The following is a 25,109-nucleotide window of genomic DNA, read 5'->3' as shown; positions in this document are numbered from 1 at the left end:
CAGTCCTCAATATAGCTACCATTTTGAAATGCTCAGGAAGTGTGAAAGAACATACAGTTTTATAATTATCATTGTCACATGTGGTTAGAAGCAAAGCCTATGTTGAAAGATTTTCATTTACATTCCCTATTTCAATTACAGACCAGAACCAAAACAGCCTCCAAACATAAAATTTCAGCCCCAGTGATTAAAATTGGTCCCCTAATTATAATCAAGGCTGAACTGAAATGTCACCCCATTTTCACAAACACTGTAAGCAACACTGCAAGGAAGGAAGAAAGAAAACCTCTGCCTTCTAGCAATTTCACCTCCACCTCACAACACTCTCTGTGAATGTGTTCCCTTGCCTGCTTAAACTAGCCTTGCTTGCCTACAGCAATGTCACCATAAAGCCAAATCCAATTGAGCACAAAGTATATTTGTGAAGTCGTCCCATTTCATGATGAAATTTCTAATGGCAGGCAGGAGCGGAGAGTGATTAACAGCGCAATCCTAACTCATAGATGTGCTGGCTATTGTGGGGTTAGAAATAAGTAGATGCTATCTAATCTAACGTGGGAATGATGTTCATCTTGGAATAATCCACTTCCGTCAGCTGATATCAGAGATTAGATGAGAGAGAGATCTGCTAGTACCTCCTCTCCCAGCTGAGATCAGGCAGTGGAAGATCCAGAAAAAAGTGGGGGAAAGGGAGGAATAAAACATCCTCCAACCCAGGAACACAGTCATTCTGCTTTCACAAAGCTAGCATTGTCCTAGGTCATTTCCAGCATTCCTAGGATGGAAGTCGCTTGCATTCGACACAGCTTGAGCTGACTTAGTGTTGGCTTAACTTAGCCAAGTCATTTTGGTGAGTTGAGGTTTCACTGACTTCTGAAAAGAAGAAGAGGAAAGCAGCCACAGAAAGGAACGTGGTGGAGGACTGAATAAATGAAAATCTTAGTGTGTGTGTGTGTGTGTAGAGGTTACATTACTGAAATTGCTAGTTTTGATCTTAAAATGTAAGCAGTATATATTGCAATTGTAATAATATCTACCGAATCAACCACTCGACTATGCAATCCAATACACACTTACCTGGCATTAAATCTCATTAAATTCAACTGGGTTTACTTCTGGGCAGACATGCATAGGTTACACAGCACCGTTTTCAGCCTTACTAAAAAAATATGAGAATCTTTGGCTCCATCTGAGCTGAAATTCTGTACAAAATTGTCTCACAAACCACACGCTCTAAGCCCTAATAAACTAGCAAACTGTGGACTTTTGCACATCCAAGACCCCCCACTTCTGTAAGCACAGTCATAGTCAACCAACCCACTGCCCCAATAGTGAGCAGAAGCAAGAAACACAGAAAGTGACAAGCACATGAGCTGGGAGGATATGAGATGGGTGAGAAAGAGGAGATGGAACCTTTCATATGGTTTGGTTTGGAGCCATTCTAGCAACCCTGCAAAGCTAAGGGCATGTATGGTTACCGATATTATGAGCTCTTGTTTGACAAGGTTACGAGGTTCTCCTGATTAATTGGAAAACATGAGTTATCACTTGGTGATGCTTGTTATTTTAATGGAAGTAGTAGACTGATCACAAGGATAAAAAGTTATTCCCCCCACAAGAACCAAAGGGTGAGCAATAAATTAGTAGGCATACAGATTAAGCAATGAGAAATAGTCCTATAAGGGCGGCAACTGTTTTAATAATAAACCCTTCTTGCTTTAGAAACTAGATAATGCATTCTGAACTCTTTTGCATATATGTATGTGTGTGAAGGGAATTGTGTCTAACAGCAATGCTGAGTTCATAAGGAGAAAGCACAAACATTGTCATAGTTATCTAAGGAACATTGAGATTTCTGAAAACGTTGCAGATTTTGGGACCTAAATCCAATTGGTAGTTCCAACTAGAGAAGAGTCATTGAATCAATAGGTTTTATATCATTGTTGACTTCCCATTCAGCAACTGATTCAATGGGACTGGTCTGTTTGGAGTTAGCAGTTGGATTTAGTCTTTAATTTTGTTTTTTAAAACATTTTACTTCAGCAGTCTAACATAAGATTGGAGCTCCTGCCTATGGTTCAAATTCATATTTATTTTATCTTATTGTCATCTCACTTCAAAACAGTGTTGACAAAATATGAAACTTGACCATCTGATCAGGTAGATATTTCACTACTTATTCCGTTATCCCCAACGGTTCATTTATTGTTGCTTGTATCTCTGGATATAGATATAGCAATGGAAAGGAGATGGCTTTTGTTGCATTCCCTTCCTTAGAAGGTTGGTCCCCAGTTAAATCAGACAACCTCAGGATGATCTAATGTAATTTTGCATTTATTTAAACAACTAAATGTTGTAAGCCGCCTCGATCCTGCAGGAGAGGCAGCAAATAAATAATAATAATAATAATAATAATAATAATAATAATAATAATAATTTGAAGGCCTTTCATTGCATCAGGCACCGACTTTCAAGCCAATTTGCACCTAATTCCATAATTCTCATAGATCTTTTCTGTACTTAGTGCTACATCAAGAAGTACTAATCAGATGGTCAATATGTCACCTTTTAACATCTGCAAGAAAATGATTTGGAGGAACATGACATTCCCTTCTGGTATCTAGATCATTACAATACTCACTAATCTCCCTCTCCAGTCCTCATGCTTCTTTATTTAAATCTTTCTGATTCGCTTCTTCCTCCATTTGGCTTCTTTGCCTGTCCTATTTTCATCATAACATATGGAGGGGGAAAGCAAACAAAAACACACACTTACATGTGTCCGGTTTGTGGCAATTGTGTCCTTGTCGGAAGTACTGTGGGTTCTCGATGACAGGAATCCGGGTCATGCCTATCACTACCGTGTCTGGGCCAGCGTCCAATGACGAAGGTGTGGTGATACCATGATTGATATGATGGAGAGGGCTAGCAGAATCTTCTTCTCCACTGATTACAGCCACTGGACCTAGAAAAAGAGAGACAAAGTGATGAAGACATCCTGGTCTCCATTAGTCAGTTATCCTTCTGCATCAGGGACCTTTCATGTTGGTGCCAACCTAGAATTATACTCATGATGGAAGAAACCTTCTATTTTCCACAGTCCACCACATGAGTCAGGAGTGCCTTATCATGCCATGTCTTTATTTAAGTGTTATGCATTCTCAACCATATGTTTGGCCTTTTAAATGTATAAAGTGATGGTCCTGACTCACATAGCCAATTATTTTAAACTTGACAAAGGTGGCAATTTTGTCTGATTCTGTTTTTGATTCTTCTGAAGAAACTGATTTTTATTAGCATGATTAAAAAACATACGTAACTAAAAATCCAGGGACATACAATATTAAAGCTAAATTAAGCATTTTCCTTTAATGGTCTAACATATCATACTAAAACAAATTAAGAACAATTTAAAAACAATTTAAAATGTGCAAAAAAAGAGAACAAATTTAGCACACACGGAGCCAATTAAAAGCATCCTCCTTGGCAGCCAGTCAATTCGCAAGCACCTGCTTCTGTAAAAATATCTTATCATCTTGGGAGGGGGCCAGCCTCAGTAACCTCCCTTGGAAGAGGTTTGATAACCAGAGAGCAGTCAACAAAAGGGCTGTCACTTGTATCTCCACCAAATATGCCTGTAAGGATGAGGGGTCAAGAGAAGAGCCTCTCTTCTTAAGATCTTAAAGCTCAAGAAGACTCAGAATGGTCAAGGTTAATTGTTTAGTTGAGCTGTTTGGAGACTTTTCTTTGTGTGTTTGAAGTTGCATGCTCTCCCTGAAGGTGGTGGGACATCTGCCAAGTCACTGGCTTGGTTTGGAAATGCAGTTGGTAGCTCTGGAGTTTTGCAAAGAGGGAGAGGAAAACAGGTCTTTATATGAGTGTTTCAGAAGGGCTTTTGAAGAGAAGACTTGAGTGCTGTGCTGATGTCTATATGCTGATGGAGCTGTTGTAATGACATTTGTATATTGGTTGCTTTCTTGCCAGAGGATTATGGGGAGGGGTGCTATACTTGCAACCAGTGCAAGGTGGTTGCTGTGTTGGAAAAGAAGTTCTACCAGCTTAAAGCCCAGATATCTATACTTATGCAGGGAGGACAAAGCTTTTTTTGGAACAAGCACAGCAGCTCTCCTAGAAGGTCAAGACACAGGAGATGTCTCTAGGAAGGGGAAACAGTTGCCAAACAGAGGAGGGAGATACATCGGAGAATGTGACACGCAGAAGTGGAAGTCTTAAGAACTATGCTGCTATTTTGAAGCTACACAATTGATTCCAAGCTCTTCCTTTCATCAATGATTATGAGACACAGGAACAGGGACAACAGCCTCAGAAGTCATGGAGGTGACTTTGAAGGGTTCCATGAAAGGAAGTGCTCCTGTCAATTCTCTGTGTTGGTGGTAGGTAGTTTCCTGCTGAAATGAATAGAATCAGTGGTGTGCAGATCTGATAAACTGTCTAGAGAGCTGTGCTGTCTCCTAGGGAAGACAAAGTCTACCAGCAACACAAAGTCCAAGACAGAAAGTCCTCACTTGCCTTCCTAACAATATCTCTGACCAGAAGGTGGATGACGCAACAAGAAAATCAACTATTTTTGATTTGATTGTAACCATCAGAGATGAACTGGTCAACAAAGTGGTAGTAGCGGATCCTTGTGTGGGAGTGACCATGTCCTCCTGGGATTTGTTACATAGAAGAAAACTAAATCAAACACAGTCAGATTCTGGACTTTAAGAAAACTGGGAGCTTCTACAGACCGGTCTGAAAGGCCAACCTATGGGAGGAGACATGGCAGAACGTCCACACACTTTATGCCATGACTCCGCTCCCAGGATGCCATTTTGGCACATGCCTGTTTACATGATGCAGCACCAAAAGGGTATCATCACTCCATGCTGTAGTGGATATGGCGCCCTTTAAATGGCACAAGAAGGAGCTGTGTTTTGCTGCTCCTTTTTGCATCGTCCAAAGACTGGATTGGGGTCACAGTGTGTGGTTGCACTCCCGACACATAGTCAACCAGCCTCTGTTTGAAAACCTCCAAAGAAAGAGGCTCCACCACACTCCGAGGCAGCATATTCCACTGTTGAAGAGGTCTTACCATCAGGAAGTTCTTCCCAATGTTTAGGTGGGATCTCTTGTCTTGAATTTGAATCCATTACTCTGTGCTCTAGTCTCTGGAGCAGCAGAAAACAATTTTGCTCCATCCTCAATATGGCATCCCTTCAAATATTTCAACAGGGCTTGCATGGTGAAATATTGATGTCTTAAGCTTTACATCTGCATGGAGCAGATATGTGCAGAAGAACCTATGTCCACCTGCCATCAGATCAAGCTTGACCTACTTTTTCAGCACAACTGGCAAGGCATTTTCCTGCATAACTGCAGGCAAGGTGAAAGAGGCAGCACAGGAATCCATCCTTAAGCAAAAATAGCAGAAGGAGAAGGAGGAAGAGAAGGAGGAGGAGGAGAAGAAGAAGAAAGAAGCTGACATATTTCTCAGCGCCCCAATCAAAGAGCCTCAATTTATTCACACAACAGAGGGAAGAAAAATCTAAACGCCTGGAGAAGTTTCTCTTCTGTTTTGCTGAAGCTGCCAGGGGCTAACAGAAGGTCAATGCAAGACGAGGAAGAGCGGCTGCATTCACACTTCAAACACATTCAAAAGGCCTGTCTTTTACCTGTGCCAAGGAACAGGAGAGATCTCTCTTCTGTCGCCTAATCTTTTTCTAATTGCACAATTACTTTATTATGGAACACAAGTAACAAAAGAGGAGAGGCTTCAAGTCGTTTGAGTCTCTCGGCGCCTCTGAGAGCATCCAGAGAATACGAGCGCTGAATGCATTAATCCGTCATTTAAAAAAAAAGAAAGAAAGAAAGAAAAAGGAAAACCAAAAACAAAAAAAGTCTGCTCATTTTTCAAGACTTCAAGTATTGTTTGTTCTTCCAAGTGGGACATAATAAAGTTGCTGTGTAATTAGCAGGACTCCCAGCGGATGTGACAGGTGTTTTTACTCACAAGGAAGAAAGTCTTTACTGCCTCTGTCTCTCCTCCTTTCCCTGCAAACCCAGGCTGACAGCTTCACCTTTTTGTTCAGTCACTTTTACTAAGCCTGAGCTACAAACAGGATCACGGACATTCAGGACAGAGGATGCGTAGTGGAAACTGATCCTGCCGCAAGATCATGAGAACTATCCTTATTATGCTTCTATTTCTCAGTGGAACAAGCCGTTTCAAACTAAGCAGGCTTTTATTATAATCAAGAAGAATACCACTTACTATGACAGCCACAGTATTTGAGCAAAGGAGAGCCTGCATTGACCTTTTCATATTCCCAACTGTCACAAAGACTTGGCTCAGAATGGGGAATTCAGAAGCATAATGCTTACTTCTAACACAAGGCAAACATTATGAACCCTTGGGTGTTTTACCATAATTCATATTTTAGTATAAGATGGAGACAAATTCCAGCACTACTTGCTCCCTGCACACCAAACTTGTCTGCCTCCACACCCATACCAAGTATCTTTCTTCAGATGGGGCTGTCTTCCACAAAGAGAAACTGTATTACTAAAAAGGAGCTCAATAATAATAATAATAATAATAATAATAATAATAATAATAATATGCTTTATTTTTACCCTGCTTCTCTGTCAAAGAGACAATCGAGGCAGCTTACAATTAAAACAAAGACATACATACAGTACCCAATACCTTGGGTTCATCATAAGCCTGAAATGACTTGAAGGCACACAAAAACAACATACTGGTAGACCAGGATATCTATAGCCCTCATTGTGCCTGGACTCCTCTCATTCCTGATCACTAGCCATGCTTTCTGAGTCTGGTGAGAATAAGAATTCAATAACTTTTGGAGGGCTATAGGCCATCCACCTCTCTGTAGACCAGTGCCTCCCAAACTCAGCTCCCAATGATCTCGAATGATAGGCTGTAGTCAGACAACATAGGAAGACCCAATGACAGAAACATTTCTATAGACCAATGGTTCTCACCCTTCAGTTTTCCAGATGTTTTGGACTTCAGCTCCCATAATTCCTGACTGCTGGACTGGTTGGCTGGGGCTTCTGATATCTGAAGTCCAAATCAAATGGAGGAGCACAGGTTGGGAACCACGGTTATTAGGTGCACATGCACTCACACACAAACACCGCTCCACAAATTATATGCAATGCATTTAGAAAAACAAAAAAAAGGTATCTATTTGTGTATACCTCCCTATCTCTGATGCTCATGCTAACATGTAGATGGTGGATAATCATCAGCAGAGGAAATGCTCCACAGCTCTTTCTGAGATACATTGCAGGCTTACGTGTATCCAGACAATCCAACAAATGAACAGATATCTAAGTTAGCTTATACTGGACTTTTTCATAGTGCCAGAGAGTCGGACATCAACACAGCTGACAAGCAACCAGACAGCGAAGTGTCACACTATGTCACGGTTTTTGACATCTGACTACTGTGAATCCTGGGGAGCCACACAGTGGGAAACCTCTTGGAGAGTTGAAAGCAACCCACCTGAACACACACAGAGAGAAAGAGAGAGAACACTTTTAAAATATTCCTGCTTTATTCTGTCATTGTATGGCCTGTTTTTTCAAAGCTTCATTTGGATCTCTGTATCACTTCCAATGGCAAATGAGAATCCAACTGTACAGAGATTCTAATTTACCATCTGAACATATCTGCCTCTGTTGTCGCCCTCATATTGCAGGACGGAAATGTCCAATTTCTCTCTCTCATTCTTTCCTGTTGTGCTATACCTACAGACTTAAGAAACCATTGTAAAAATACAATAGCTGTGTTACACGGATTAAAACAAATAGAATACAAAGACAGCAGCAGGAAATAATCACTACATTTTACTTACAGGCCTGGGGAAACAATATAAGACTTTCTTTAGAGCCAAACCGATAGAGGTGCAATCTGCTATTTCTGGAGAAGGTGTTTTAAAAATGAGGCATCACTACTGAAGGCAAGGTTAGAGATGGTGGAAAAGGCAAGAGGATGCTGTAAGAGACAAGGGGAGGAAAGGACAGCTAGGGAAAGAGGCCCAACGTCTACCAAAGGAAGCCCAGAGCCTGAGCCCTAGAAACTGTGAAACAATCACAGAGAAATGCTTATTTCTTTTTAATCCAGCACAACAGTTGATGGAAGAATTAGGGTAAAGATACCAAACAACTACTGATCAGCCACAGTAGTGTTGTATGACACTGATGGAGGATCTTTCAGAGACAAAGGCAGTGACATCACAGCTAATGCTATGCAGAAAGAGTCAGTGATGGACCCTCTTTTGAAAACCTTTTATCTTGGAAAACCTATTGGAAGGCAATCCAAAATGGAATAAGAGTTAGAGACAGGATGCGCATGACATGCTAATAGGGCAGAGCAGAAGACAACCACAAGTAGCTTGTAGCACAACTAGATTCAAGCTGAAAGTAAATCAAGCTGTAGAGGTGTTCAGAAGTGAAAGGAAAGTCCAAAGCTGCACACAAGCTATTATAGGGACATGGAATGAAGCTTGAATCAAGGGGAGCTAGATGTAGTAAAACAAGAAATGGAATATAAGATGCCATCTGAAGATGTTAGCCACAGTTGCAGGCAAAACGTCAGGAATAAATTCTTCCAGGATGCAGCTACATAGCCTGAAATTCCCACAGAAAACTATTGATGTCAGCCATGAAAGCCTTTGACTTCACATTGGAATGTATAAATACTTCAATACTTGGGGTGAGAGAGCTAAAATTGACAAGAATAGGACATTTTGAGTCAGATAATTACAGTGTTTTACTCCAGAAAGGAAAACTGAAGAAAAAAAATGGGGTGAAGAAAAAATGGGGTGACATTAATAGTGAGGAGAGATGTAACAAAACCAGTCAGAGGATACTAAGCAAAGTTTGACCAAATCATGCCAATAAAACCTCAAGAAAAAACTCATCAGTATAACCATAATCCAAGCCTATACACAATCCACAGAGGTAGAAGAAGAAGAGACTGAAAGATTCTGTTTTTGGAGTCTAGGACGAAATTGTTCATGCATCAGAACAGGACTTGTTAATTATAGCAGATTGAAATGCAAAAGTAAGAAGCAGAGCAAACTCTCAGAGTAGGATTAGGAATGAAGCAAGAAAGTGATTGAATTTTGCAAGGCCAACTATCTGTTCATTGCAAACACATTTCTCATGGAACCAAAGAGGTGACTGTACACATGGAAATTACGGGATGGGCAATACAAAAATCAGATATACTACATAATTGGAAGCAGAAGATGGAGAAGCCCTATTCTCATAGCAAGAAAAATGAGACCAGGAGTAAATTGAGGCACATATCATGATTTACTAATATCAAAAATTAGAGTAAAGCGAAAGAAGAACATTAAACCAATAATCATGCTGAAGTACATGGGGTGTTTCAGAATGGGAAGTACCCAAATTAAAGCTCACATTTTAGAAATGCAGCTGGCCAAAAATATATCACATGATACATGGATACAAAAATGTATGCACATGCCTATGTTAATTCTGATAGAAATAGTAGAAAGAAGTAAATAAAAGCACAGTTTAGGGGGAGAAAGGTGATAAGTTTAAATTTCCATGATCACCCCCTTTGAGTCTTGCAATGTAATATGAAACAAGGACATCTGGAAAATGTGGGTGGGATTCATAAAAATGCAACACAATTTAGACAAGTTTTCACAACTATAGAGGGAATCTTCACAGTATGCAAAGGGATCTTGTCACACCTTTGAGAAAGTAACTGTGCAAAAGAAATTGGAGCATTGTTCTGAGAACTATGGCTATATCCAAGAATTTTTACAGTTCAGTATTTATTCTGTGCAAAATTTGCATGTGGTTGTTTTGTGCAGAAAACAGCATTTTTCTCCCCAAAACATTATATTTCTGTTCAGAAATATTTGCATGGTTTTCAAAGACCTTCTCACGGCAGGAAGAAAATTGCCCAAATTATTTATTGCTTCCTTTGAGAAGTAACATAGTGAAGAACTGCTTCCCTATTCACAGCTCTACATCATGTTTGGTGACTGTGATCAAAATGCTGGATTGAGTCTTTGGTTTCATGCTGCATGAATCATACGTTCTGAAGACTTCCTCCCTTCCCTTCATGTCTATAAATTGCATGCACTGCTTTTATGCAAAAAGGCCTGTAGATCAGTATCAGATGTGAAAATATAACTTTTCATAGTATTTCATTATTCATCTCAAGTGAGAGATGAAAATTAAATTTGCTAGGTTCACATTTCCCCACGAACGTAACTATTTCACACCTCTTGAGACTGGCAAATGGGATGAAATCAATGCTTGCAATGCATTTCGGAGAAGGGAAAAATGCACACCAAAGGATCTGTACATTTCAAAAGTATATCTGACTATAAATGCATACGTATTTCACATTTCAGCAAATGGATAAATTGGGTTAAACATGTCTATGTTAGTACAAAAATGAGTAGAAAAATGTCTACATTTTGAAAAAGTGGGGAAAAGGATAAAAAAGTTGGTAGATTCAGAGAAACACAATAAAAACATTGTCAGATGTTCACACCCACAGTCCAAACCTTACATATAGCTTTGCTCTACAATGGCATTTTTTAAATACACAGATCCATGAATTTAAATCCACATTACTCTAGTTTTAGGAGTCAACCTTGGTTCTGGAATGAGCCCCAATGGTGCAGTGTTTAAATGCTGGTACTACAACCACAATGTTGTAAGTTAGATCCTAGAGGTGGGCTCCAAGGTCCACTCAAGCTTCCATCCTTTAGTAAAATGAGTACCTAGCTTGTTGGAGGCAATTGGCTGACACATTGTAAACCTCTTAGGCAGTGCTACTTCACCAATAAGAGGTACAGAAATGTACTTGCTATTGCTTTTGCTATACCACATGTTACTCTAATAAGGAATGGAAGTGAAGATGATAAAAATTAAGACAGAATCTCTCTCTCTCTCTCTCTTTGAGAATAAAATAGTAGATTTTATTTATTAAATAAGGGGTGGGCAAGGTGTTGCCCAGTGATGGTGAACCTTTTACAGACCGAGTGCCCAAATTGCAACCCAGACCCCACTTATTTATTGCAAAGTGCCACTTCCCTCTGGCTTTCTAGTAAGAAACTCTGGCAAACTCTGTACTAAGGCAATAGCATGTGTGCCCACAGAGAGGGCCCTGAGTGCCACCTCTGGCACGCATGCCATAGGTTTGCCATCACTGGTGTAGCCCATGGGCTGAATGGCCCCGGGACCATTTTTCTGGTCCCATGGGGTGATTTCTTATTTTATTTTATTTTTTGTAGAAAGAAAACTGTCTCAAATGACCTCCGGGAGACACATGGGAGGAGGACAGGACTATTTTAGGCCATGGAAAGGCCTCAAATAGGAATGATTTCCAGTTGAAAAAAAGACACCATGTGGGCCAAAGATGGGGTGGGTTAAAAGCATGATAAAATGTCTCCAGGCCCCCTCAAATATATTGAGGGGCATCTTCTTTAAATGAGATTTAATTTAATTTAATTTGATTTTGCAGTGGCGGTTTTAGTATGTGGATGGTGCAGCCCTCCAACTTCTCCTGGGGAGCTACTGCACCCCATTTACACAATTGCCCACCATGTATTAAATGATAAAGTATTTGATATGGAAATCAATACCTTTAAAAGTCTTACTTTCCACTTTCACCAATATTCAAACTTACTTTCGTACTGCTGACTAATTAGAGGCTGTTTAAAAAGTAAACGCGTTATCAATCATAATTAAAGAAAAACACATTGATTCTGCCCACGGTCCTTGTTACATCCCAAACTTTTGCTGATCCAAAAATGCAGCGCTTTCCCATTCCTCATGGGTGAGTTTTCTGAGCCAGCAAGGCTAGAAACTGCAACTCATAAAACAGTATAAGTGAAAGCACAACAAATACAATTAAAAAGCTGGCTGTGCTCAGAGATGGATTGCATTTACTGTCTCGTAAAAAGAGCCTTCATCCTGTCAGGCAAACAAAGGGAAATCAATTGCTTAATTTTTATTGGCAGACTTGGGCTGGGAGCCAAGCCAGCACTTGCTTATCAGAAAGCAGTGACCTGACTAGAGGCAGACTACTGATGATGCTCTTCTGTCCCTTCTTCCCAGGGCAAAAGGACAACTGCCCCTGTCTCTCTCCAGAAAACACGACTTCTTCTTCTGCTATGATAGTTTCTGGGAGAAGCAGTTTGAAAACCTGCTGTTATCAGCATTTATCCCTGAGCCTTTAATCTTTTCTTTGCTCAGACAACACACCTGTGATGGAGTCCCGATTTGGACCCATTTTCCCAAATGAAAGGAAAAAGAAGACTAATGGCCCTTTCATGCTACAGAATTATGTAAGGAAGTCCACTTTAACTGCCAAGGCAATCCTGAGATTTGCAGTTTAGGGAGGGGTGTGTGTGTGTGTGTGTGTGTATGTATGTAATTCTCAGCCAGATTGCTCTGATGATTCCCCAAAACTACACATTTCAGGCTTCCACAGAATGCAGACGCAACAGTTACAGTGGAAACATAGTGCTATAATTGCACAGTATGAAAGGGCCCAAATGTCACCATGTTTTCCAAAGCTGCACACATGAAGGATGGGCAGACTACTATTGTGGAAGAGAAGATGCCAGCCACAGATGCTGGTAAAGGTCCAGAATAAACTCTTCTAGAACATGGCCATATAGCTCAAAAAACCCACAAAAAATTTTTGGATACCGGCCATGAAAGCCTTTGACTTCACATTAATTTTCAGCATAGTGTAATGGTTTGAGTATTGAACTGTAACTCCAGAGACCACAATTTGAATCCCATCTCACCCACAGAAACCACTACACAAGCCTCTCTGAGTTTTAAGTTTTTCAGGGGAGGGCTTTCTTTTAGTTTCTCTACCATGATAGATATTTCTAATGAGGACCCAGGAGAATCTTTTTGATGACTGCTTCCAAGACTATGGAATTCTCCTTGGAGTGTGCATCTACACTGTAGAAATAATGCAGTTTGTGGTTACTGTTATCTGCCTTTGAGTTAAGCTCGACTCATGGGGACACCTCCAAGAACCACTATGGTCCATTTTTCTACTCAGTTCCTGAAAGCTCATGCTTGTGCCCCCCCCATTTGAGTCCATCCACCTGTCATGGGATCTTCCTCTCCTTCTTCTCCTCTCTACCTTTCCTAGCATCATTGTTTTTTTCCAGTGATCAATGCTTTCTCATTATATGGCCAAAGTCCGCCAGCCTCAATTTAGTCATCTTGGCTTCTAAGGACATCTCTGGCTTGATCTCTTCCAAAATCCATCTGTTTGTCTTTTTGGCTATCCATGGTATCCGACCTAAGCAGTCCTCTGCTGCACCAAATGAGTTGATTTTCCTTCTGTCTCCTGCCTTTACTGTCTAGCTCTCACATCCATTCCTGGTGATGCTGAATACTATGGCTTGGATGTGCTCGGTTGTACATCTTTATACTCTTCAGGAGCCCCTCTAGTTCTTTCATAGCTGCCCTCCCCATTCCTAATCTTCTTATTTTTGAATGCATTCACCACTTTGATCTGATGTACTGTTTTAACTGTACTGTTGTTAGAGCATATATTTTTTGCTGTTTTAAAAATTGCATATTAGCCTTTTAATTTGTGATGTGTTTCAATACTGCAATCATTGAATTCTGTTTCAATGCCTATTTTTTGTTTGTTTTCACTTGTATTGACCTGCTTTGAGTCCCAATTTTTTGGGGAAAGTGGGATATAAATAAATATAACAATAGCAACAACAGCAACATTAATGGATGGTGTAAGAGCATATGTTTTTCCCCCTGCTGGTCTATGGCCCATTTCCATAAAAATGTACACTTTTATCTTGTAGCATCGCTTATTTACCAAAATCCAAGTGCTCATAGGTCAAGTAACTGAAGCTGTATAATTTATCAAAATATTAATTAACCCAATTTTATTATGCAGCAATTACTACTATCGCTTGTGTTGTCATTTAGGTTTCATTTCAGAATCAAATTTGTATAGCCTTTATGCACTCCCAGCTAAAACAATATCACCGTTTGCATCCTGTAACCTTTTATCTCCTTTCTTCTACTTTGACTTTACCACCTCCTTTTTTAGCCAGCTTCCCAAACTATCACCTCGAGGGCACCTTGAACTCCAGAACTTTGTGCTTTATAATGCCAGAGATGGTCAGTCACTGGGTAAAGGTTTCGGTGGTGCCTATTAATCCCTTGGCTCACTCATCTCTATCAGTGTCACACCATAAAAATGATATAAATGTTTCATTCAAGCCCACTGCAGAAAGAGTCAGGATGTAGCACAGAGCCAATTGATTTCCAGTGTGTTGGCTCTTTACTTTCAGGTATAAATACAACAGCAAAATCAATCGCAATAACATCATAACAGCCTTCTAATCTCTTCTGGTCATAAGATATATTTTATATACTGCAGCTTTCACTCCCATTTATGCATGTGCATACTAGAGAATGCACATGTCCAGTTCATGATGATGTGCAGATATATTTACCTCGGTCTTTTTCTTATGTATCAACATATTGATCATGACATAGGCTGGTGTTCAAAGGAGATGAATGTTATGAAATAGTTTTTCTTCTTTTGTTTGCAAACATCTTCTAGAACAACAACAAAAATATGTTGCTGAAGGCCGTCAAGCAAATCCATAACTGAGCTACCAAGGAAAGTAAAATTGTTTGACTATGCTAATCCTGCTAAACTAATCCAGACCTTGCGGCCTGTCGGCACAAAGGCACTCTTCACTCATGACCATATCAATTGGTTCATTCACTAACATTGATGTATACTCATAGTCACTTAAAAAGCCAGTGAGGGAGTATTGGTCTTGGCCTTGGTCTCATTTGGGAGTTTGGGGCAAGTCATTCATCTATAGATCTTGTCTATAACTAACAATGATGTTAGTTATCATTTCCTTGTGACATATTTCCAAGGATACATTAAAGTAGTGGAATTCAAATGTTAGTCTGTAGAATCAGCATGTAGAGAGATCTTGCAGCACCTCTGAGACTAACTGAAAGAAAGAAGTTGGCAGCATGAGCTTTCATAGACTTCCGTCTACAAAAGCTCAGGCTGCCAACTTCTTTCTTTCAGTTAGTCTCAAAGGTGCGACAAGTTCTCTCTACATATTAAAGTAATTGGTTTATCTTGACTATTTTACCTTCTGGCTAGGATAGGTTTTTCTGAGATGTTCCTGGCTGCTGTCTGGAAACATTTGAACCTTCATTCTTCTGACCAACTATTGTGGTGGCTTAAGAGGAAAGCAGTATCCAACCACCAGAGGTCCTGATCTGAGTTCTTATGGCACATACTCATTGCTTTTAGGCAAGCGTCTAATTCCTGAATTTTTGAAGGTATTTCCTTAGACCCTTATGTAGTCTCAGCAATATTGGATTTTTCTTCTGGAAGAGGCAGAGCAGAGGTAGTGAAAGGCAGGCCAACTTCTGTTTTCTTTATCACATTCTCCAAACAGCCCTTTCAGATTCTGTAATGGCAGTTCAGAGCTGGCCATATGCATTCCCTTTAGTTAAGTCCATCAATATAGCAAGATTTATATCCTCTTCTTTTGTCCCTGAGCCATAACTGAATAAAACTGTGACAAATTGATAAATGGTTTAACCAAGCTCCAACTCTTCTGATCACATATTGAGCTCAGCTGGAGCAGAGGTTGCTTGGCACAGACACCAGCTCCAGCAGTGCTGTGTCAGGAGCTTCGGCTAACTCTGGATGCCAAAATGTCCTTGTACCTGAACTGGGAATAATGCTACAACATAAGTTATAAATTGTATTCCCAGTGCAAGTTAAATCAAGGCTTGGAATTAAACATTATGCAAAGTGTGCAACAGAGCAAGGCCTTCCGCCAAATTGTTAAGGCCCTGATGTGGCGTAATTCATCCAAGTGCACCTCTGTGCGGCTTCATGTTACTCCTATTAAAAAACACCACTCAGAAGACTGGGCTCTTTCTTAACCATATGACAAGAAGACAGCAGCCAATTTCACAACTTTCACAGAGAGAAAAAAATTAAATGATGGTAGACTTCCAGGTGTGAAGGTCAAAATGACCATGCATTCTGGACTCCGGCAAGTAGAAATAGCATGATGTTGAAGAGAGAGAAAAGATGAGCAGGAGGAACACTTTTTGCTAGCTGTCAACCATTGATATACTTCTAGTAGACCACCAAATGATAACTCTCTTATATAAGTTTTGCCAAGATTCCTGTACTAGGAATCTCAAGTTTGTTTTGGTAGGATGGTCTTTTTATTCAGAAGTGTAGCTGCCGATTCAGAATCACAATTCTTTGTTATAGCTTATGCAGTCTTGCTTTATAAATTTAACATGTTCAAAACATCTGCAAATAATAAAAGTTGTAGTGTAGGTGACCAACATCTATCTAGTCTTGTGTTTTGTTCCAATCCTTCATTGGCCAATCATATCACTATGAGAAGACCATAAGAAACATTTGAGCACAACAATATTCTTTTACCCATGTTCCAAATAAGTGGTATTGAGAAGCACACTGACTCTGATACTAGAAGAATTATGCAGCCTTCATGACTAGCAACCATTGATATCCCATTTAATGCACATATGCCTTAACATTTTAGTCCCAAGAAGAGTATCCTTCAAAACTGTTGCATTACGAAGTTCCCATTGATCCAACAAGTGTACTCTAGCTGGGACTAAAGATTACATATTTTATTTAGGCCCTAAATATTGGACTCTAAAATATGGGACTACAGTTTTATTTAGGCTCATATATACATTTATGAATGTATAATGCATCCTTCATGTTGTGATACCAGAATGAACGTATGAATAAAATAATAGAAGGCTACAGTGAAAAACACAATTCACTGCAATGCACTATGGAGCTGCAGGAATTGCACTGAGTTAGTTATCAAAAAGTGAGTGATGCCACTATAATTATGTGATTCAGGATATGGATTTTTCCAGTTTGTAATGTAGACAGAAGCATCCTCGACACAACGGTTCCTAGAAAAGATGCACATTCCCAAGCTGATAACAAATCTAAACAAAAACTAGATGACCATCTTCTTCTTGTTTCCTATGAGTCTGCATGTATGGGAGGAGGAAGAGAGAAAGACAGAGAGGTACATTTTCCCGCATCTAACAATATTTCCTCATACTGAGAGTCATGTTTCACAAGCCATGAATGTAGCCTCTTATCCTCTTTCACTGTCCCTCTTTCACTTGGCCACAAAACATCTGCTCTTCAACCATCTCCATCTACCTGAAAATCATAACTGCCATGGAAGTAAATCACTCATTCTCTGGCTCCTATGCCTTATAGAAATTAGCACCAATGGAAGTGTCAGTGTCAATTTCATAATGTTACTGGATGAAGGCAAAATTGGGCCAAGTCCTATGCTCCAGAAGAGCTGTCAACGTGATGAGGATTGTGGGTAAGGAGACCAACAGCTCTGACAGGAAAGGCAATGACTCAAGATCAATTACCCTGACAAGGCTATCTTTAAGCCTCATCAGTTAATGCTGACACTAGTGTATTCTCCCTTCCCTAGTGCAACCATCTCCCTCCCCTCCAAGTGTAACGGGAAACTCTTGGAGCCCTGTGGGTCACACTTCATCTCCTCCCGCAAAGTTTTCTGATTTATAAGACTCCAAAGGCAGCCCAGGATTCAACTGTCATTATGAGGCATTAACTTTCAAGAAGCTATTTTGGTTTAATTTTTCATCACAATTACAAGTGAAAAGTCCAGCATGGAGGAAATGTGTGTGTGTGTGTGTGTGTGTGTGTGTGTTTCGAAGAAGCAGGCAGAACTCATGGGAGGACTGAAAGCAAAATAGTCAAAATGCGTTCAGCATTCAAATACTACAATTTAAAGCCAACCTCCCCTTCTGCTTCTCCTGCTTGGAAAGAGGTCAGTTTTCTCAGTTAAATTTCATTGCATTGCCATTTAAAAGCTGTATTTTTGCACTGCAGAAACAATCCAGACTGACACCACTTTAACTGGCGTGGCTCAATGTGAGACATTTAGCCTTCTTTGTCAGAGAGCTCTGGTTCCACAATAAACTATAATTTACAGGATTAGCACTGAGCCATGCCAGTGAAAAGTGGTGACAATCTGGACTATTTCTGCAACCAAATTATTGTTCATGAATCTAAACTTACTATCCTACATGGATGTGTACAGTATAAGAATTTTATACAATAGAGCCTTGCATGCCAAAACATATTATAGTTATTCGAAAGGTACTCCCCCAACTTTATATTCCTCAGAATGTAGCTTTTTGCCCACATTAGGCAAGTCAATCTGGCACTGTTGGTATCCCATCCATAAATGAAGATGTTCTTTCCATCAAGGAAAAGCAAAACAAACCCAAACAGAAGGTGCAAGAAGAGCAATTTTCTCAGATAGGCTAGCAGTAAAACACAGGAAAACAGTGTGTGTGTGTGTTTGTAAAGGAATAGCCAGGATATTCTGTTGTTTATCTCTGTGGTTAAAAGCAGAATTATGAGACTGCAGGATCATACAGATGAAACACTGCATGAAAAATGCAAAATACACAGTTGCAAGGAATACTATGTTTTTATGATTAGACAACTTTCGCCACTAGAGGGCGGACTCTCTTTCTAAACCAAGGTTAGCATTTCATCTGTTCTGACCCCCAGCTGCATCCCTGATGGGACTATTTTTGGGTTCAGGAAAGAGCAGATGGGACATATATGGGTCAGAAAATCAATCCCTTTTGCTTTCACATTCAAAAGTGTTTAAACTCTGATGTTCTCTCCATCCCCAATCTGAAATTTGTAATTTAGTAAATTATTCAAAACAAACAAACAAGCAGAAACAAAATTCACTTTATTTACAACAGAGAAATTCGGTAGGTATGGGTATTTCGAGCATGGAGCAGACCATGACTTATTTTCCTGCCAATTGATCAAGGGAAGGAGCCTCTAAGAAGAAAAAAGAGATTGCAACCCAGGTTGCATCCACACTACAGAAACAATCCAGACTGACACCACTTTAACTGGCATGACTCAAGGCTATGGAATTCTGGGAACTGTAATTTTGTGAGACATTTAGCCTTCTCTGTCAGAGAGCTCTGGTACCACAACAAACTACAGTCCCCAGGATCCCATAGCATTGAACTATGCGAGTTAAAGTGGTGTCAATCTGGACTATTTCTGCAGTGCAGATGAAGTCAAAGTACATACTTAGATATGCAGGGACACAAAGCCAGAGTTTCAAGACTGAAGCATTCAGAGCCCAGGGCTCAGATATATAGATCGGTCAATTTTAGTTTCTGCCATATTCCATCATTAAAATGCCTCAGTTTCTTCCAAACCTGAATTGGACAATATGTGCCAGTTTTGCAAAATTCCCACTTACACAAAGCTGAAAGAAAATTCTCAACCATCCTTGAAGACCAGAGTCAGATGTGTGACCTATAGTTAAAAGCAAAGCAAAGCAAACAAAAAACACAACCCGAAACCATGGATATCTGTTCTGCATCCATCTTCCTTTCCTTCCCATCCCCTTACCAGCTATCAAAAAGGAAAGAGACTGCCCATGCCAGCCCAGAGGGAGCTAACTGCTAATCTGAGAACCAATTGAGCACTCTAAGTATCTGGCATCTTGATAAGAGTACCTCATCTCACTCCCTCCGCCATCGCCTCCTTCCCCTTCCGCCATAATCTTCTTTGTGAGAAGGAATAAAATATGCAGAAGAGCAAAGGCTAAGGCACTCAAAGGGGCAGAGCAGAAGTCATCTGCTACTCCAAGAATGTGATACAGTACCGATACCTCCAGCCTATACAACCCTTTTAATAAATTAGAGAGCAATTCATTTAAATGGATTCTACCATGCCCCTGCTGCCAGTTAATCTGTAATTCAGATACATCAGTTGGGAGGCAGGAATCTAGAATATAAAATGATTGATTCTTCCAAAGGCTCCAGTGTTCACATTTTAAAACAATTTGGCATCCCTCTTTTTCTTGCAGGTGTTCCACTTGTTTGGCCAGGTGACTCTCCAGAGAGGATAGGAGGTAATGCAGACCCCCATTTACATGGGGTTTTGTGTGTGTGTGTGTGTGTGTGTGAGAGAGAGAGAGAGAGAGAGAGAGAGAGAGAGAGAGAGAAAACCAGAGGCAGTTCCATTCTGTTCTTTGTAGCCCCAACAACAGACAACAAGATAATGACTGCTGGGGGATTTTGAGAGTTGTAGTCACTAAAGTAAACTTTTCCAGGCTCTGTCCATGAGGCATATCTCGGACCTCCTTCTTCACGCCCTGGTTCATCCTTCCTTGTACCACTGGAATTGTCTCCAATTGTAGATTCACCTCAATAGATTGCATTTAAGTCACTGTTCCTTCCCACATTTTGGTTGAATGAGTGGATTGGGAGTGTTTCATCAGAGAGACACTCAGAGACTAAGCCACTGTTGCGCTGTCAATGAATGTAGGGTTCTCTGCAGTTCTGGATCTGTAACTCTAGATTATGAATCTATAAATGCAATACAGAATGCCAGCCAGGGAGTGGAAGAAAGAAAGAACATTTCCCCTGCATCTTCATCAGACAAATTCTCATGTTATTCCAAGCAATGGGAAGACCGTGTTTTACCTAACCATCATACAGGTGTTAAAGGTGAGGAGCCCTCCAAAAAACAGAAGCAGCAATCTTAGTTCATCACTTGTATGACTGAATATACAGGAATTCAAGAGTGGTCTGAAGCAGTAAAAAAATCAGTCTTGATGAATAACGTGTTTTACCATCATTTCTCCTGAATTCAGGTTATTTCCATCGTAATATGAACTCAAACTATCTTCTCAACTGATCCTTGCAAGGATCTAAACAGGATATTGCTGGATAGGCAAGAGAAAAGCCTTTGAGGAAAGGGTACTCAAGGCACTGAAAGAGCAATGAATCTAAGTCACCAAGTGGTTTGCTTATGTTGGCTGAAGGAAGGGAAAATGTTGGCTCCATTAAACTCATAGCAACAGTGTGAATGTGTATGCAGGTCTTGTTTGGAGTCGGCCTTTTGAATCCAGAGAGACTTTACAAATATGATTAGGAGTTTATTCAGATGTTTGAGTCTATTTGAAGGATCAAATGGCAGTCATAAAACAAGATTATGAACAATACAGTCCCCAGTTAATGGAAATGCTTTCAACAGGACTTATGCCAGCTAGGACATCCTATTAGCCTTTCCTTCTTATGAAGAAATTTGGAGAACTCTCATTTGCCTTTGGAGCTGAAAATTGAAAATGTGTCGCAGCAACAGTTGTGAATTAAGACAAGACAGCTTTAAAAATTAAATACATTGAGGTATAGTAAACATACTCCAAGACAGTAGGATACAGTCATCTTTTTCAGATCTGTTGCATTCAAACAGACTCCCAGAAAACATGAGTAAGGCCAACAAAAGAGAACTTGGATAACTAGACACACACACCCTACACACACACAACTGTTTACATTTGTCTTTGATATCATTTTGCCTAGGGATGAATCACTGCATCAGAGAATAGAGTTGGAAAGGACCACAAAATCCATCTACTATAACCCTATCACACACAGCTAAAGCACTCCCAAGATACGGCTATCTATCACCTCTGCAACTTTCTTCAAACAGTGAGTGTTTCCAGGTAAACCATTCCGTTCTATTCAATTCTATCAATTTTGTTTTACCCCATATTTGTTTTAATAATAAGCAACAAAACAAAACAAAACCCTACATATTCTTTCCATGTCATATGTTTTGCATGTCTGATTCCCTGGCTCAGCTGCTGCTTCCTTCCTCTGTGACTGGTAGTTGCCTACAGTTGAGCAATGATGGAACTAGACTAAAAGCGAATGCTATCATTGAATAGTGGTTACACAGCATTGAATAGGATTGTCAATAATTGTTCCAGACAAGAAGTGCAGGGGAAAATCCTGGAGACAAGGGATGGAAAGTGCACCAGGACCTTTGGTTCTTGCTTTTTTTACTGACTGGACTGGTAGCAGAAGCAAATGTGGTCAACATTTTGGTTTGACATTGGAGCAAATAAAGCAACCATTTATGAGCAAGAGAGAAAGTGGTGTGTACCTGGGTTACACAAACTTTACCTTTGATCCAAAAACAGCTTCTGAGAGCATTAAAGACTTGTGTTATGGAAACAGTATGAAGCATACGAATGCCATGTGGCACACTGACTAGGCAAGAGCAATGAGGAAGGTCACCATGTTTTTCCTGGCAGCAAATCATCTTGGCATCTGCCCTAGAAACCATGTGGTTCATTCCTTTCCTAGCCAAAAAGGGAAAGTGTAAAGGCAGCATCTGCTTCTTCCTAGCATTGCCACAAACTGTTTCACATAATTTTGTACCATTCATTTGAAGAGTGAAGGAAACTATGCTCGGCCTCCAAACAACATGGAGGAGCCCCCCCAGTATTAACATATTTCACTGGCATCTCAATGACAGTAGCATTTAGAATACAGAAGGGTATTAAGCGGATGGTACTTTGGATCATCCAACCATCCCACTTAGAGGGTAAAGAAGAAGGACTGGTGTTGCTGACTGTGCTGTTTTTGGGTTGGAGGATTTTAGCATAAGGTTAATTTACTCATACAGACAGGTGAAGAACTCATTCTTCATGGCTCAGTAGAGTTTTAGGATTGACAACAAAAACTTGAGCGATTCAATTGGTGAAGAAAAATAGTAGATGGCAACCCATAAACCCCTTTTATACTGAACAGCTGGCTCACTGTTCTGGACAGAAAAAAAACATCAATATAACAGAGAACAGGGTTTTACAGCAATTGACAGGTTTGTGCTTTCAATATCATTTCCTCTTGAATAAATGTTACTTTTGTTTAACTAGATTCTTCATTGTGTCCATTAGTTAGCCAAAGCTCTTGCACCATGAAAACAAAACATCTTAATGACTAAGAGTTTGGAAACGTACCTGGATTTAAATAATTTAAACAGCAGGCACAGCACAAACATTCTCCTGGACTCAAGTTGCGCAGACTTGCTGTGGACTCTCTACTATTAGACACAGTGATCAATAAACTGAGATGCAGAGGCACCATTTTAAGTAGAGCTGATGATGTCAAGACCACCAGCAGTCATTCACTTCAACCAAAGCTACATTTAGTTCTGAAAAACAGGTCTCCTTGTTTTGCTCTGTAGGTTAATCATGTCAGAGTTTAGTGGATTTATCTCTGGAACCTCAAATGAGTTGGTTGTGCAGTTTTCCTGCAACCGGGAAGAGAAATGTATTATCACTTGACCTTTCTTTGAAAGACCAGCACCTTCTGTTTATCAACTAGTATATTATTTTAGGACTAAACCAGGTGGGATTAAAATTCACATCTCTTTGACTCTTCTTTTAAAATTAACTGAGAGCAGGAATGGGTCTCAACTGAGGAGCAAAATTCTCAAGGAAGGAGATGCCTCATCATCATCATCATCATCATCATCATCATCAATAATAATAATAATAATAATAATAATAATAATAATAATATCCTCATCAGTATTTCCCCATTCTCATGTGCTCCCTGAAGCTGGTAGTAGCCCCCTTAGTGTAAACATTCCTTGCATTTTACTCAGGGAATCAAACAGCAGTGGGATGTATGAGGAAAGCACCAAAGGGACTTAAATTTCTCTCCCTCTGCTTCCATGCTACAGAAATGGGAAAAGAAAGGGATAAAAGAATGATTTCCAGTGTCTAGTCCAGTTTAGCATCCAACAATTTCTTATGTATCTGAAGAAAGATACATATAGTAAGGTTTTGTTGATGTTCAAAATAATTTATTTTAATTTAATCAATTAGTCCGCTCAAATACAAATGATAGCTAAGGATTCTTTAAAATGTTTACTAGTTCTCCATGAAATGCCAGAGGAGAGTTATGGAAATCTCAAAACATCCAGAGGATAACAAAACACACACAGAGTCTATCTGCTCTGAATTCTGCACAAAGGAAGCGATTGTCAGGAGCCAGTGTTAATGAAGATTACCCTTGCAAAGAAGGAGAACAAAGGCCTATAGCTAAAGTATTGTCTCTCTGCAATTGTGTGCTGTCATTATTCCTCCCTATTTACAGGCCTAAGCAGCCATCCATCTACATAATTATCTACAGTATCTGCTTAAGTGTTTACATGTAGCACCATTTATCTATGCAGAGTGACCTCTTGTCTATTTCGCTTTCTCTTGCACTAGCCAGTACAATTTGTCTCCATTTTCACACAATGGAGGCTGTTTTTCCTTTGTTACAACCCCAAATGTGGAATGAGAGTCTCCAAGGATGCACAGAGATTCTCTCAGCACAGGAGCCTAGTGGACACACAGAGTACAAAAGGAAAGTTCTGAGCAAAGGGCTTGCAACCTTTGTAGGATATGGATAAGTCTGCTGTACAATAATGGTTATTTATGGCAATTGGTCAGAATGACTATGCACTAATTCCAGTTTCAGAGGCAGCATGTCAGGACAGCCTTCTGTCTCACAAGAGTGATTTGTGCACATCACACTGTCTCAGCCTTATGGAAAGCTAATGGACCAAGGTCACCATAAATCAGAGTTGACTTCACAATCACACAATACAACCCCCACACACAGTGATGAAGCCAATGATGGGAAGGAAGCATAAGTAGTTAGGGTTGCATCTTATCTCTTTTAACTCCCCTCTCTTTCTATGTTCCCTTTTCTGCTATCTTATTATATAGAAGGCTGCCTTGGAAATAGTGTAATTCTTACTGGCAATTTGGGCTCTTTGCTCATGGCTTTTCAAATTAGAAACTAGGCTGGGAGGCCACATACAACCTTCGTGATCCTCCCTCGACGTATGCCTTTCCATTGAAGTTTCTGGAGAACATGAGCAGGAAGGTACAATTTCACTCAAATCCCTGGGAAAAGATAAGACACATCTGATTGCCTTACAACAGGGCTAGAAGTTGGTAGCAAAAGAGTTGACTTTTCTTCTTGGAATGCTATCTCCTCCTCCAGAGAGAGATTATTTTTCCTTCTCAAGGCAGCGTAGGTATAAATAAATAAATGTCCCCCCCCCCCGAAAAAATAAATAAATTCAAGGT

The 25,109-nt window shown here is 40.0% G+C and overlaps 1 protein-coding gene across 1 annotated transcript in view; it reads right to left on the bottom strand.

Moving 5' to 3' along the window:
- Positions 1-25,109, bottom strand: part of NTRK3 (neurotrophic receptor tyrosine kinase 3) — a 394,026-nt gene that overhangs the window by 136,564 nt on the left and 232,353 nt on the right. Inside the window, 1 exon segment of the mRNA XM_042476552.1 lies at positions 2,777-2,965. Within this exon segment, the coding sequence (XP_042332486.1) occupies positions 2,777-2,965 (189 nt within the window).

Source organism: Sceloporus undulatus, chromosome 6 (genome assembly GCF_019175285.1).
Source record: "Sceloporus undulatus isolate JIND9_A2432 ecotype Alabama chromosome 6, SceUnd_v1.1, whole genome shotgun sequence".
Lineage (NCBI taxonomy): Eukaryota > Metazoa > Chordata > Lepidosauria > Squamata > Phrynosomatidae > Sceloporus > Sceloporus undulatus.
The sequence above is the reverse complement of the archived record's forward strand: the minus strand, read 5'-3'. Positions and strand labels throughout refer to the sequence as shown.